This window comes from Ascaphus truei, chromosome 7, assembly GCF_040206685.1.
Source record: "Ascaphus truei isolate aAscTru1 chromosome 7, aAscTru1.hap1, whole genome shotgun sequence".
Taxonomy (NCBI): domain Eukaryota; kingdom Metazoa; phylum Chordata; class Amphibia; order Anura; family Ascaphidae; genus Ascaphus; species Ascaphus truei.
In genome coordinates this window covers 9,930,610-9,946,156 of record NC_134489.1, presented here as the reverse complement: position 1 = coordinate 9,946,156, position 15,547 = coordinate 9,930,610, and the positions used below count along the sequence as shown (strand labels likewise).

At 47.9% G+C, this 15,547-nt stretch overlaps 1 protein-coding gene across 6 annotated transcripts in view; it reads right to left on the bottom strand.

Annotated features, from left to right (window-relative positions):
• The window catches only part of SPTBN4 (spectrin beta, non-erythrocytic 4), a 133,654-nt gene that overhangs the window by 79,368 nt on the left and 38,739 nt on the right, over positions 1–15,547 (bottom strand). For all 6 annotated transcript variants that reach the window (XR_012802532.1, XR_012802533.1, XM_075606983.1 and 3 more), the window contains 8 exons: positions 15,254–15,371; positions 11,837–11,995; positions 10,555–10,857; positions 9,589–9,739; positions 8,361–8,674; positions 6,937–7,496; positions 6,050–6,187; positions 2,847–3,603 (listed from right to left, as the gene is read on the bottom strand). Coding sequence is in view for 4 of the 6 variants with exons in the window: in XM_075606983.1 (XP_075463098.1) it covers positions 2,847–3,603; positions 6,050–6,187; positions 6,937–7,496; positions 8,361–8,674; positions 9,589–9,739; positions 10,555–10,857; positions 11,837–11,995; positions 15,254–15,371 (2,500 nt within the window). In the remaining 2 variants the exon portion in view is untranslated. The remainder of the gene's footprint in view (positions 1–2,846; positions 3,604–6,049; positions 6,188–6,936; positions 7,497–8,360; positions 8,675–9,588; positions 9,740–10,554; positions 10,858–11,836; positions 11,996–15,253; positions 15,372–15,547) is intronic.

Genomic DNA, 15,547 nt, shown 5'->3' with positions numbered 1-15,547 from the left:
GTATTTGGTAATTACAATTATTAATAACATGGCTCTGGCCACGCTCTTTCCCACCCTGATGTATCTACTGTACACATATATTAACATAAGCACATACATACATATTCGTGCGTGTCTATTTGTATTAATTTGCATTCTAATATATGCACATTCTGCTTTGGAATATTCTGGGACAGTGAGCTGCGTCTGTTCACACGGAGACTGGGAGACAACTAAAGGAGGCAAAACAAACTTCATTAAGCATCTTGGGAGTAGGTTTGCTTTGATGGGGATTACATTGCTCCCCAGCGGACGCAGTGACCCAGTTCTACCGTACAGCAGTCATAATTAGGGGAGGGTCTTATCTTATTTAAATCCGATGCAGTAAGAGCTGCTGCATTTGCCTCGGACGCTATGTGCGTGTGTTATTTCTACTGCATCTGGTCTCCTTGCTCCAGCTCAGACGCACTTCAACACAATGAAACACTTACTTTACATAAAAGAACCTTCACAAATGCACACATGTGCATACACAGATAAATACAGACACACACCTAGTGCATACACAGATAAATACAGGTATACTTTTTCACTAGCACATTCACAAACACGTACAAGACACACACTTACAAATACATAGATACTTACAGCTAGTCACACAAATAAATAGATACATCCAAATCCAGGAGCAGCCAACACCAGTGTCATGGGAGAGGGGGTTTGGCCCGGTATTAAAGGGGTTACACCCCATATGGCCAGCCCCTGCTCTCACTGGAGAAGCAAGGGGTTAACTGGACTGGGGTCCAGTAATGTGTTTTTACCTTGCTTCGGAATCCAACTGTTTATTTCCCTGTAAAAATGTATTGTCTCATCCCAGTGTTTGCACCAACACATACACTGGGGTTGATGCGGGAGGCTTAAGGGGTTAATGAGCTACAGTTTTAGGAAAATACAAATATGTGTGGTGTCTTTTCAGAAATATCTGGGCTTCAAAAGGCTTGATTGAAGTTGGGTGTGAAAAGTACAGAGGGGGTTTGATGTATGTTAATACCTAATTTGCAGGCCAAGTGTATATTGCTGGTAGAGACAGCTAGGCCCATGTCTGGAGCATTGGGTGTGAACTATAGCACCTGTGACAAACGTTCTCTACACAGGAGGTCCAGCTTCAAAGCATTTCTTGACAAGGGGATTATGGGGGCCAGGGGTGCGGCTACAGAAGGAGATATCAGAATGAGTGACCTTATTAAATATGAGAATATCACGAGACATCCTCGGCTGAACATGCTAAAAGCTACGTGTGTATTCGTGGGACCGATTCGCAACTAATGATTACAGACACATGATGTCTAGCAGGTACTAAGAGACAGATATTAATATCTCTCTTAATTTTAGTATTACACGGTAATATTTAGTCTCATTGGGAGCGTCATGCGTGCCGGAATGTATTAATGTGTCTCGAGTGCCAGTAAGTATTACTGAACTGAAGTTATGAAGTTATTTAGATAGGAAAAGCAGTTTGTAAACGTCCTGGGGTGGGAGAAGTTTTACTCTGAGGTAAGACTGTCAACCTCACCACTGATTTATGACAGAGATTGGGTGCAGGTAATTGTTCTCCAATGGCCTACACTCAATAGTAAGGTATAGACTGGAGATTTGCATATAAACCAGTGTCAGTCCTATACTCTGTGTCTTTGTGCTTTTCGTGATGTTTACATCTGAACCTGTGTTATGGAAGAAATGGCCCATCCTGTATCCTGATGGCTTTCTTGTCCAAACCCCTTAAGTAAGTGTATATTTTGTCTGTTATTTGTATATCTCGTGTGTTCACCTTTTTCAAGGAATAAATTATATTTTATCATATCTAGTCGTGTTCAGTTCAACCCAGGTATTTTGGTGAATATTATATCTTGTCATAAGTTACCGTGACAACCAGTCCTCTAGGGCCACCAACAGGTCATGTTTTAAGGATATCCCTGCTTCAGCACAGGTGGCTCAATCAGGGGCTCAGTCACAATAACGGAGCCTCTGATTGATCCGCCTGTGCTGAAGCAGGGATATCCCTAATACCTGACCTGTTGGTGGCCCTTGAGGACTGGAGTTGGCCACTCCAGATACAGATTCCATATCTCCTTAATGTGGTATTTCCGTTAGATCCTCCCAGTCCCCCGCATACAGAATTACAGAAGAGACTTATTTTGGGCCGCTCCGGGGCCGCTGGGAGATGTTACCGTGATGTTTCCTGGCTTTGTTGGTGGGGGAATTATTATTAACTAATAGAGCAATACGCTCTACTCACCATAAAAATAACATTTAAATAAAGCCTCCTTTCTTTTTACCATTGCACAGCCCATTTTTGCTGCTGGTTTTAGCAATCGCGCCCTTTTTCAATTCTGTAGTTGAATCCTGGAGATATCAGCTGCTGAAAATGTGCCTCCCCGAGAGGTAAATATGGCCACTGCCATTCACTCTCATTAAGACAACAGAGGTAGCTACACGGTGAGAGCTGGTGCCAAGGAAATAATAAACAGGTGAAAACGCAGCAAATAAAATGAAGATTTTGGAGAAAAAAACAAAGAGTAAGGAATAGACACCGCACAACAGAAACAATCAGGATATGTTATTGCTTTGTTTTTTTGTGGGACTGCTCCTTTAATATGATTTGCTTGATACAGTGCACACATGAGGCTATGAGGCATGAGAAGGCTTACGGTGAATATGAGGGATCTTTCCAGATACAAAACTTGCATTCTTTGCGTTTATGATTTTATAGCAAGTTGGGAATATGGACAGACTGGGCCTTATCTACCTTCAACTCCTGTGTGCTTATGACCTCCTAAAAACCAAAAAATTGCCGCTGTCCCACTCACCTGGTTGTTGAGGCAGGCCTCAGCCTGTTTGACGTCCCTCAGGAAGAGGTGGAAGATGTGGGACTGCACCAGGACCTCCCTCCGGTTCTCCCACATCTGCAGCAGCTTGTTCCAGCCCACCTCCAACTTCTGCAACCACTGCTGGAGGGACAGGTAGGGCAAGTCGGCCTCCTCCAGGCTCAGAAGGTCGCTGACCTCTTGGATCTTGCCATAGTCCTCCTCGTAGCGGCTGATTTCCTCTTTCAGGGAGCCATGGAGGCCCAGCAGTCTCTCTGCCTCTACCAGGTTGGACGGCAGCTCCTCTGCAGCTACTGCTGTCTGCGTCTTGACCAGCCAGGTCAGGAAGTTATCCAAATCCTGGATGAACTGCTGCAGTTTACTGGCGACCGAAAGGGAGTCCTCGCACCCTTGCAGTGTCCTCTTCAGAGCCTCCCACTCCCCACTGATTTCCTCAAAGTGCACCAGCACCTCCATGGCCTGGGCTGGGTTTCCGGTGGCGAGCACTTCCGCGTCCTGCTGAAGTTGGACCAGCTTGGGTTCGAGGGCCAGCAGCGCGGCCTCCATAGTGGAGAGCTTCCTCTGGAGGGACAGCACCCCTCCCAGCTCCCCACTGCCGCACTGTGTGGACTCCATGGCTTTCCTCTTCTCCCGGATCTGGGATTTCACCTCGTTGCACTCCAGGAAGTAGTTCTGCAGGCGCAGAACGGAGCTTAACTGATCTTTCCTCTGCTCCACCAGCTCCACGATCCTGTTCCACCTGTTCAGACACCAATGCGTTGCTGAGAACTCTTATTATTAACACATTATTATTTTTTATTAATTTATTATTGCACAAAAATGTAAAGGTATTATCAAGACTTAAAACATAAAAACATCAGATGTGTACTGTACTTAAAAACCTTATGCTGTCGGAGAGGCCACTGTGCTGCAGGCCTCTCAAGCAGTGAAAGGGTAAAAGGGCCAGTCTCTCATTGGACAAAAGTGAACTACAGTCAGTGAAAGGGTTAAATAGAGCGAACACCTTTAAAAAAAAAAATACAAAATGAACAAGGAATGAATGAATGAACAAGGAATGAACAAGGAATGAATGAATGAACAAGGAATGAATGAATGAACAAGGAATGAATGAATGAATGAACAAGGAATGAACAAGGAATGAATGAATGAACAAGGAATGAATGAATGAATGAACAAGGAATGAATGAATGAATGAACAAGGAATGAACAAGGAATGAATGAATGAACAAGGAATGAATGAATGAACAAGGAATGAATGAATGAACAAGGAATGAATGAATGAATGAACAAGGAATGAATGAACAAGGAATGAATGAATGAACAAGGAATGAATGAATGAATGAACAAGGAATGAATGAATGAACAAGGAATGAACAAGGAATGAATGAATGAATGAACAAGGAATGAATGAACAAGGAATGAATGAATGAATGAATGAACAAGGAATGAATGAATGAATGAACAAGGAATGAACAAAGAATGAATGAATGAATGAACAAGGAATGAATGAATGAATGAATGAATGAACAAGGAATGAATGAATGAATGAAGCCGTCATCAGCCAGGCAGTCAGTAACTGATATACTTTTATCCAGTGTTTCCAGAGAAAAGCAAAACATATTAATTGTGTTCAAGATATAAGTAAAACAGTTAGTTTAAGGGGGATTGTATATTTCAATAAAGCAGATTACACTGGGTTATTTACGCTGTTGTCTAAGTTGTTTCAAGCTATTTTGTTCTTTTGACCAGCCACGCGTTTGAGAAGCAGCGATACTGCAGAATAGTCAAAAACGTAATAATAATAATAATAATAATAATAATTTAATACAGGGGCATACAATCCAAAACCGGGGGTAAGAACATTATATATACAAAGTACAATTGGCAGAAGGGAGACCCTGCCCTGAAGAACTTGCAATCTAAATGCTGTGTTAGGAGACAATAGGAATTCATGTAAGTCATAAGAAAGGCTAAGAGGGCGAGTAAGTGCATTTGGAGAAGGTGGTGTAGTGTAGGAATGAATGAAATGCTTCACAAGGAAGCCACGTTTTCAGATGCGTTTTGATGATGGGTTTACTGGCCGTGCACGTCTTTAACCCAGGCTGTGCTGAAAAATCTCTGTAATCCTGCAGGCAGGAGCTTATAGGGGTCCATGTTAAAATGGATAGGAAGCAAAGAAGTGACACAATGTGCTCATTTGCATGTTATTACCCAGAATCCCTGGTTGCAGTGGAAGCATTGTATGCTAAGACAGCGGTGCGCAAACTTTTTGAGCTGCGGCCCCCTTCCGGGGAGCCGAAGCGTTCACGCCCCCCCTCTCCCAATGGCTCGGCGTCAAATGACGTCGCGGGTCATGTGACGTCACGTGACCCCACCGCGTCATTTGCCGCGCGTTGCCGTGACGACGCATCCCCAAAGAGCCGGCTGGCAGCAGGTAAGTGAGTTACAGAGGCCTCACGCCTCCCCTGGCATTTAATTTAAATGCTGTGGGGAAGAGCGCAGGGGTCCGGTAACCGCCCGTGCCCCCCTTAGAAATTCTCCCGCCCCCATTGGGGGGCGCGCCCCCCAGTTTGCGCACCACTGTGCCAAGAGATAATGAGGAAAGGCAGGGTTGCAGACCTGTCTCAGACACGTGAATGTGCTCACAGGTGGTATTTTTATTTGATGTTAGGGAGAGAAGGATAATGAGCGGCAGTGAGCTCCAGACGAGACGATGGAGACAAGCGGGGGAGAGAGGAGATGGTGAGCAGCACCCTGGAGTTGAGCAGGGACCTGAGAAAAGCACACAGGAGCTGAGCTGTGAGGAGGGGCAGAGGAGTGCAGAGCCTGGGAGAAGAGAAGGAGCATTTCACAGCCAATGCGGGATTTGATGGCCAGGCCAGCAGAAGGATTTCAGAGGGGGAGGTAATGTTATTTAATCCTTTCCGGCGGTGAGCACAGGGATCGATGCTGCTTGGCAGACATACATGCCTGGGCGTCAGCAGAGCACCATCCTGCTGATTCTAATGCAGCCACGTGACTCTAGCAGAAGGCTGAATCATGATGCTGTGCCTGCCACCCTTGAAGGCCGTGGTACAAAAATCCGGCCACGGGAGGGGGTGAAGAGGTAACCTCTTACCTGACAGAGGGGCCAGAGTCTTGTGATACCGGGCTACCCCTGCTCTCTGATTTAGCGGTACACGTACCTGCTGTTTAGGTGGTCCTGACAAGCCTGGACCTCTGAGGAGCTGGGATGTCCCCCCTCCAGGAGCTGTTGTACGATCTGATTCACATCCAGTACGCGGCCCATCAGGCTGTTCATTTCCTGATCCAAGCTCTCAAACCTACAAGGGCAAAGCATGAGTCAGAAACACTCACAAGTGAGCCCGCATCTCTCTCTCAGTCCCCTCTCCTGGGTGTCTCTCTCTCTCATCCCCCTCTCCTGGGTGTCTCTCTCTCTCATCCCCCTCTCCTGGGTGTCTCTCTCTCTCATCCCCCTCTCCTGGGTGTCTCTCTCACTTATTCCTCTCTCTCCCACCCCTCTTTCTCCCATACATCTCTCCTCTTCGCCCTCTAAAAAATTACTTCACATACATACGGTACTTATGTGACAGGAGAGTGCAGCTCTCTCTCTCTCCTCTATCCCTTCCTCTCGCTCCCTCACACCTCTCTCTGTCTCTCCTGTTGATTTTTAGATGGTTAAAATATATAGTTACACGTGACAGTAGAGTGTAGGGCATACGTTTTGAGCGGGCTATAACTGCATAGTGATACTCTGCATGGTCGTAGAGTGCAGCACGTTCATTTTTATTGTCTCTCTCCCCTTCCTCGCTATCCTCTCTCTCTCTCTCCTCTATCCCTTCCTCTCGCTCCCTCACACCTCTCTCTGTCTCTCCTATTAATTTTTAGATGGTTAAAACACATAGTTACACATCTGATAGTAGGGAGCTACAGTGCATACATTCTATGGGGGAGAAAAGTGCACAGTGATACTCTGCATAGTCATACAGTGCAGCACCTTCATTTTCAGGGCTATGTACATAATGCAACTTATTGATAGAGACCTTCCGACTCCCTGTGTCCCCCGTCTCACCTATGCTGCACCACTTCCACGTCCTCCAGTCGCTGTGGGATCTCCATCCTGACCAGCCACTGCTCCTTCTCGTCTACCCACACCTCGCACGAGTTCACCTCCCCGAACATCTTGTAGACGTCGAGCGCATCCTGCAGCCACTGGCTCCTCAGTGCTGCCACTTCGGCCACCTCTCCGTACAGCTGCTCCACCTCCACAATGCTGATCTGCACGTCCACCTGGTCCCGGTACTCCGCTCCCAGCTCCGACAGCTGCTTTCTTAACCCTTGCACGGCCGCGCTGTGCTGCTCGATCTCTGCCGTGGCCGCCCGGTGCTTCTTGACGAGGGACTGGGTGGAGAACTCGTCGTGGCCGAAGTCGTCGCTGGAGACCAGGCGGTAAGCATCTTGCAGCCACCACGTCAGCTCCCCTGTGTCGGCGTTGAACTGGTGGAAGTTGTTGGCCTCCAGGAGCTTCTGATGGTGGGCGCTGGAGGCCTCATCCAGTCTCCCCCACTGCAGCCTCACTTCCTCCATCCGCTGACGGAACCCGGACGTCCCGCGCCGTCTCTTGGCCAACACCTTTGAAGTAACACACACACTGCCGGTAAGACATTGCCTTGAATTGGTTTCCTTGACCCTTATCCTGTATGGGGACCGGTCATCTCCTAGCCCCTCCTTAACGGAAGCGATATATACGCTAGGTGTTAAATCTGGACAACATTTGACACAAATATATATTTTGTAATCATCTTTTAAAGTTAGTTTGTAACCATGATGAGCTGAGACTTGGGAGGGGTTTGCTTTTTGTCTGGCTTTTCCCTTTTGTCTGATGTCGCTGTTCTCAACAAGAGTTTGCACAGACAGAGCCCCATTATCGCCCCTTCCTGCTATCTTCATTAGCTCTCTGATAAGGACAGGGTGGGATAAGAGTAAGGAGACCACTTGAGACAAACACTGTCCAATAGAAAAACCTCGAAGAAATGCAATTCCATCTGATAAGAAGATGTGCCCCCCAAACTACTGCTATTTACGCTCTGCAAATTACACGTTGAGACACATAGGACACAATATGTGCAGAATAACTTGATGCCAAGTACCAGATTAACAGCAGAACTGGCACTCGGTATTATTATACAGTCCAGCACTTTCATGTTTAGGGGGGTGAAAGTGTATAGTGATACAAGGTATAGTTATACAGTGCAGCACATACACTTAGGAGTGGATGCGTACAGATGTATGTAAATATATATAGTTCTTTACAGGGGGTGTGGGAATGCTATGAGATACTCATGATGACTGTAGAGTGCATACAAATACTCATTGTAGTTACACAGTACATGGTGCTCCCTTCAAAGGGGCGAAGCACAACGTATTCGTTTCCAGGAGTGTGGCCCTGCATGAAGATGCTCAGTCCTGTTATAGAGTGCAGCACGTCTGTCTCACCTGTTCTCCCTTGTGCAGTGTCTGCTCCAGCATGGCGTGCCTCCGTCCCAGCTCCCCCACCAGGATATTGTGCTTGCTCAGCAGCCGCAGGATGCTGCTCAGGTCCTTCCCGTAGTTTTGCGGGGCGGACAGGATCTGCCCCTTCTCCCGGATCCAGCTCTCTGCCTCCTCCACCTCCTGCAGGAAGCACCACAACCGGCGAGACTCCTCCAGCTCACCCCGCCGCTTCTCTGCCAGCTGACGGAGCCCCTCCAGGCAGCTCTTCACGTGCTCCACGCGGTTACAGACAACCTGCGGGTCGCAGGGCTGGTAATCTAAGCGGCACAACAAGTCAGGGAGTTACTGTGCGTCTGAAGCCTGGATTTAAAAAGGTACAATCCCTGGAAGCGGACAAAAAACAACAACAATATTTTATAACAAATGTATCAACCTAATCCGGTTACCGAACGCCTTCGCTGCATAGAAAAGCACAGGTTATGTTTAAAACACATTTATTGTTGCTTAAAAAAATAATGATTTTGATTTGCGAATGACAAAAGTAGTAGCATAGTATAATTACAAGGTAATTTTGCTGGGGGGGCTCACAAGGACACAAACACACACAACAACACACATATATATGGGGCTCACAAGGACACAAACACACACAACAACACACATATATATGGGGCTCACAAGGACACAAACACACACAACAACACACATATATATGGGGCTCACAAGGACACAAACACACACAACAACACACATATATATGGAGCTCACAAGGACACAAACACACACAACAACACACATATATATGGGGCTCACAAGGACACAAACACACACAACAACACACATATATATGGGGCTCACAAGGACCCAGTTCTATCATCCACTTCAAACAAGAAACTCCATACAGTAATTATTACATAATTAGGACAGAATAGTAGATGGGAGTAATAAAGGCCCATATTTACTAAGTGGTGCTATTCGACTTGACTTACAGCTCAAGTAAATGATCTGTGCAGTGTCTTCTGGCGCCGGAAGACATCTTGTAAAAGAGCACTACTAACAAATATAGGCCACGCTGTTTTTACCTGCCACGCGTCATTATTTCGAGCTAGATTATTTATTACATGGAATTAATTTTTTCGTGGCTTAAAATCCCAGCCCCTTTTGTCCCTACGAATACACCCCCTGCGCCCTTACACGGTCACACTTCCACCAGCGGTTCCTGAGCACGTACCACTCATCGCTGTGAACTTCAGCGCGGCCTGGTTGAGAGAATGCACCCTCTCAGTCTGAGCAGCGATGTCAGACTCCTGCAGACTGTGCTTTTGCAGGAGGTCTTCCACCTCCAGCAGGTGCTTCCCGAAATCTTTGGAGGACAAGGGTACCTGGGGGAACAGGACACATTCCTCAGATCATTGGGGAATTATGCCTTATCTGAGTTCTGTCTCAAGTCTAAATAAACCTATTACCATAGATATTTATCTAGTGTTCGACAAACCTATACATTTGCACGCCCCGGGCGAGTGGATTTAACATCGTGGCGAGCTCCTATTGGCCCAAGCAGCACACGTGTGGTACTAGGTGGCGAGTAGATTTTTTGGTGATTTGTCGACCACTGTTTATATATATATATATTTCACTGTTGGTCATGGCCTCTCTCTCCTTCACTCTCTTTTTTTATCCCCGCTCCATTATACATCGATAGAACCCCCTTTGCAAAGATTTTCAAGGAGAACTAATTGTTGAAATGCCACATTTTTAAACAAAAGATAGCAGTACAGCACACCTAAATATCAAATACAAAAAATACTTGTGATTATCACCGGTGCACCTGGGTCAGGGAAATCTGCAGAAAAATCCTAGACTGCACTAAATAATGGAAGATCCAAGGCACTGCGGATGTGAGAATATAACATTTATTAAACTAAGCACTTAGTGCTTAGTGCTTAGTTTAATAAATGTCATATTCTCACACCCGCAGTGCCTTGAAACCTCCATTATTTAATATTTTTGAACAAAACATTTTTCTGAGGGTAAGCTGCACTGCCCCTTTAAAGAGGGGAGGAGTAAAAGGCTCCAATGCCTCAGCCAATCACAGCGGTCGGTGCATGTGCACACTGGACACCATTGTAGTTCAATAAGAGTGTGCTTGAGCAAAGCAGAATGGAGTGTTCTGATTGGCTGCTGCCGAAGTGGTTACCTGCATCTCGTCCATCCAGTCTATCATGTAGACCATTTCCTGGAATATCTTCTGCAGAGACAGGTTCTGCTCCAGTCTCCAGCGCCTGGCGCCCAGAAGCCCCTTCAGGAGGTTCCACTGACGCAGGATGTTGTCCTTCTGGGCCGTGATTCTGCAGATATCGTAGTATCCCTCCGACTCCATCTCCTGGGCCAGCTCTGCCACCACCTGGATCCTCTCTTCGTACGACGAAATATCTGCCTCAATGGCTTCGTGCTTCTTCATGGCGGCTTCCACGGCAGGGAGGTCGTAGCCGAAATTATCCTGTACGGGGAGCAGAGGGAACCATCGCCATACTGATAAAATGCGACCGCTTCTAAAAGGAAGCTCCTCTCTTCCTCCTTTACATATTCTGTACTTTAACTTCCATTATTAGAAGAGCAAACCAACACAATTTTATTTGATGTACTTTAATCATTTTCATCTCTTTTGTGTGTGTTTTTAATTTGGTTAATTTCATATTCAGCTAGCACTGCCCATGCATAGGATGAAACACCGGCCAAAATGCAACCCATATGAATTTGGGACCACCAAGCTGGGGTTTGTAGAATTGAATAGGGCCCCATGTTAAAATGGATGACGTAAAGAGTGACTCACTGGGAGTGTTCATTTGCATGTCATTACCCAGAATCCCTGGCTGCAGTGGAAGCACTGTTTGGAAAGACACAAGTGGGATTTTTATTTGGTAGAACGTAACAGTGATTTAGTAGCTGTTTCACTTTGTTGGGCCGCGTCCGTGGTGCGAGGGTAACGTAACACGCGCCTTTACCTGCAGCGATCTGTTTCCTGGGTAGACGCGATGGGGAAGCGTGTCGGGGGTGTGGCCGTGACATCACGGAGCTGGTTTGCCCCCATTGGGCAAACCTCTCACGTGACCCGGCTGTCGCCCGAGGAAACAAATGTATTTGTTTCCTCACGCATCGCGAGCGCCGGCGCTTTTGGTCACACGCGCGGCCGCGCGCTCTAAGGACAGCCTCATAGAGGCACATCATTTTGATCGCGCCGCGGGCACGAAACAATGCACGCGGCCAAATGCTTGAAGTAATTCAGAAGGTGCCCGAAGCGCGGCAGTGAAATAAACACCGGTGGTAATGGGAGTCGAGACTAAAACAGAGAAAAGGGTTAATAAAATAAAAGGTTTTGCCCGCTGTGTGACAGATTCACATTACATTCGCAGGAAAGACGCTCATGTTTACATGAAAGTCTTCCCGCAGCCACCGTACGGCGCGTCACGCCACGTTACCTGGGACACCAGCCTCTGGTTCTCGCTCAGCCACGCTTCTCTCATGGCTGCCTTCTGGTCAAAGCGCTGGGAGAGCAGCTCCAGCTTCTCCTGGCGGATCAGCTCGTTACGCAGAGCAACCTCCCTGTCATGCTCCGCTTTCTCCAGCCGCGTCCAGGCCTGGAAAACATTGCACACACAAGCAGGTTCAGGTGCACTTACTACGTAACCTGCTAAGACAGCACGTCCCTGTAACCTTAACAAGGGTCACGCGGTCAGAGGCTCTTCTGCCATCGAAAAAAAAGATGTCCTGTGAGAGTCTGACGTTTAGATGCAGGACGGGAAGAATTCCCTTTGCCTACATACCCCTCTACCCTTTCATCTTCCTCTTGCATATCTATGAAAGTTCAAACCCACTTCCTCCCCTCCCGCTTTCCCATCACTAGGGGGGGCCTTTTCAAATAACAATATATATATACACACACACACACACACACACACACACACACACACACACACACACACACACACACACACACACCTATCTATAGATAAACATTAACACATATATAAACACAGACACATATCATCATGTGTGAAAATTTAAACCGGCCTGTTCAATAGACCATACAGTAATATAATCATTCACTTTATATGTGGGAAAAGACACGGGTTGGAGTGATCGCTGCCATAATAATATTTTATCTTTGTAGTCATATTAACAGATTGTTCATATATAACTCTGATGTGTAAGCAGTGCTGTGCAGATACTGTCCCAGGCACAAGTCCCTACCCAAGAATCTCTAAGGCACTTAGTTGTTACTTCGTTTCTCACGGACTGTTCAGTATCATTATATACAGTAAAAAGTTCCGTGTAAATGCGATGGGTTTATTCTGACTGGGTCTGAGCGCTTCCTGTCCGACCCGCTCCCTGGCTCTGGGTTTTACCTGTTCCGTGTATATGCGATGGATTTATTCTGACTGGATCTGAGCGCTTCCTGTCCGACCCGCTCCCTGGCTCTGGGTTTTACCTGTTCTGTGTATATGCGATGGGTTTATTCTGACTGGGTCTGAGCGCTTCCTGTCCGACCCGCTCCCTGGCTCTGGGTTTTACCTGTTCTGTGTATATGCGATGGATTTATTCTGACTGGGTCTGAGCACTTCCTGTCCGACCCGCTCCCTGGCTCTGGGTTTTACCTGTTCTGTGTATATGCGATGGGTTTATTCTGACTGGGTCTGAGCGCTTCCTGTCCGACCCGCTCCCTGGCTCTGGGTTTTACCTGTTCCGTGTAAATGCGATGGGTTTATTCTGACTGGGTCTGAGCGTTTCCTGTCCGACCCGCTCCCTGGCTCTGGGTTTTACCTGTTCCGTGTAAATGCGATGGGTTTATTCTGACTGGGTCTGAGCGCTTCCTGTCCGACCCGCTCCCTGGCTCTGGGTTTTACCTGTTCCGTTTATATGCGATGGATTTATTCTGACTGGGTCTGAGCGCTTCCTGTCCGACCCGCTCCCTGGCTCTGGGTTTTACCTGTTCCGTGTATATGCGATGGGTTTATTCTGACTGGGTCTGAGCGCTTCCTGTCCGACCCGCTCCCTGGCTCTGGGTTTTACCTGTTCTGTGTATATGCGATGGGTTTATTCTGACTGGGTCTGAGCGCTTCCTGTCCGACCCCCTCCCTGGCTCTGGGTTTTACCTGTTCTGTGTATATGCGATGGGTTTATTCTGACTGGGTCTGAGCGCTTCCTGTCCGACCCGCTCCCTGGCTCTGGGTTTTACCTGTTCTGTGTATATGCGATGGGTTTATTCTGACTGGGTCTGAGCGCTTCCTGTCCGACCCGCTCCCTGGCTCTGGGTTTTACCTGTTCCGTGTAAATGCGATGGGTTTATTCTGACTGGGTCTGAGCGCTTCCTGTCCGACCCGCTCCCTGGCTCTGGGTTTTACCTGTTCCGTTTATATGCGATGGGTTTATTCTGACTGGGTCTGAGCGCTTCCTGTCCGACCCGCTCCCTGGCTCTGGGTTTTACCTGTTCCGTTTATAAGCGATGGGTTTATTCTGACTGGGTCTGAGCGCTTCCTGTCCGACCCCCTCCCTGGCTCTGGGTTTTACCTGTTCCGTTTATATGCGATGGGTTTATTCTGACTGGGTCTGAGCGCTTCCTGTCCGACCCGCTCCCTGGCTCTGGGTTTTACCTGTTCCGTTTATATGCGATGGGTTTATTCTGACTGGGTCTGAGCGCTTCCTGTCCGACCCGCTCCCTGGCTCTGGGTTTTACCTGTTCCGTTTATAAGCGATGGGTTTATTCTGACTGGGTCTGAGCGCTTCCTGTCCGACCCGCTCCCTGGCTCTGGGTTTTACCTGTTCCGTTTATATGCGATGGGTTTATTCTGACTGGGTCTGAGCGCTTCCTGTCCGATCCCCTCCCTGGCTCTGGGCTTTACCTGTTCCGTGTAAATGCGATGGGTTTATTCTGACTGGGTCTGAGCGCTTCCTGTCCGACCCGCTCCCTGGCTCTGGGTTTTACCTGTTCCGTTTATATGCGATGGGTTTATTCTGACTGGGTCTGAGCGCTTCCTGTCCGACCCGCTCCCTGGCTCTGGGTTTTACCTGTTCCGTTTATATGCGATGGGTTTATTCTGACTGGGTCTGAGCGCTTCCTGTCCGACCCGCTCCCTGGCTCTGGGTTTTACCTGTTCCGTGTAAATGCGATGGGTTTATTCTGACTGGGTCTGAGCGCTTCCTGTCCGACCCGCTCCCTGGCTCTGGGTTTTACCTGTTCCGTGTAAATGCGATGGGTTTATTCTGACTGGGTCTGAGCGCTTCCTGTCCGACCCGCTCCCTGGCTCTGGGTTTTACCTGTTCCGTTTATATGCGATGGATTTATTCTGACTGGGTCTGAGCGCTTCCTGTCCGACCCGCTCCCTGGCTCTGGGTTTTACCTGTTCTGTGTATATGCGATGGGTTTATTCTGACTGGGTCTGAGCGCTTCCTGTCCGACCCGCTCCCTGGCTCTGGGTTTTACCTGTTCCGTTTATATGCGATGGGTTTATTCTGACTGGGTCTGAGCGCTTCCTGTCCGACCCGCTCCCTGGCTCTGGGTTTTACCTGTTCTGTGTATATGCGATGGGTTTATTCTGACTGGGTCTGAGCGCTTCCTGTCCGACCCGCTCCCTGGCTCTGGGTTTTACCTGTTCCGTGTAAATGCGATGGGTTTATTCTGACTGGGTCTGAGCGCTTCCTGTCCGACCCGCTCCCTGGCTCTGGGTTTTACCTGTTCCGTTTATATGCGATGGGTTTATTCTGACTGGGTCTGAGCGCTTCCTGTCCGACCCGCTCCCTGGCTCTGGGTTTTACCTGTTCCGTGTAAATGCGATGGGTTTATTCTGACTGGGTCTGAGCGCTTCCTGTCCGACCCGCTCCCTGGCTCTGGGCTTTACCTTGTTGATATCAGAGATGCTTCGGCCTTCGCTGGGGACGTACAGTTTACATTGCTCTGCTCTCATCTTGCTCTGGATGGTGAACAGCAGGATTTCCAAATCCCCTTTCTCCTGGAACCTAAAAAAGGCAACAGAGGAGCTGTGTGTGAGGCTTCCAGGGACTGGCTTAGGCATCTACATCGATCAGAGACCAGTGGCTGACGTTGTTTACAAAAACTAGTGGTACTGTACTGTACCCGATTGAAAAATAATTGCACACTTTGATCATAGTTTACAAAGACATGTACAATATTT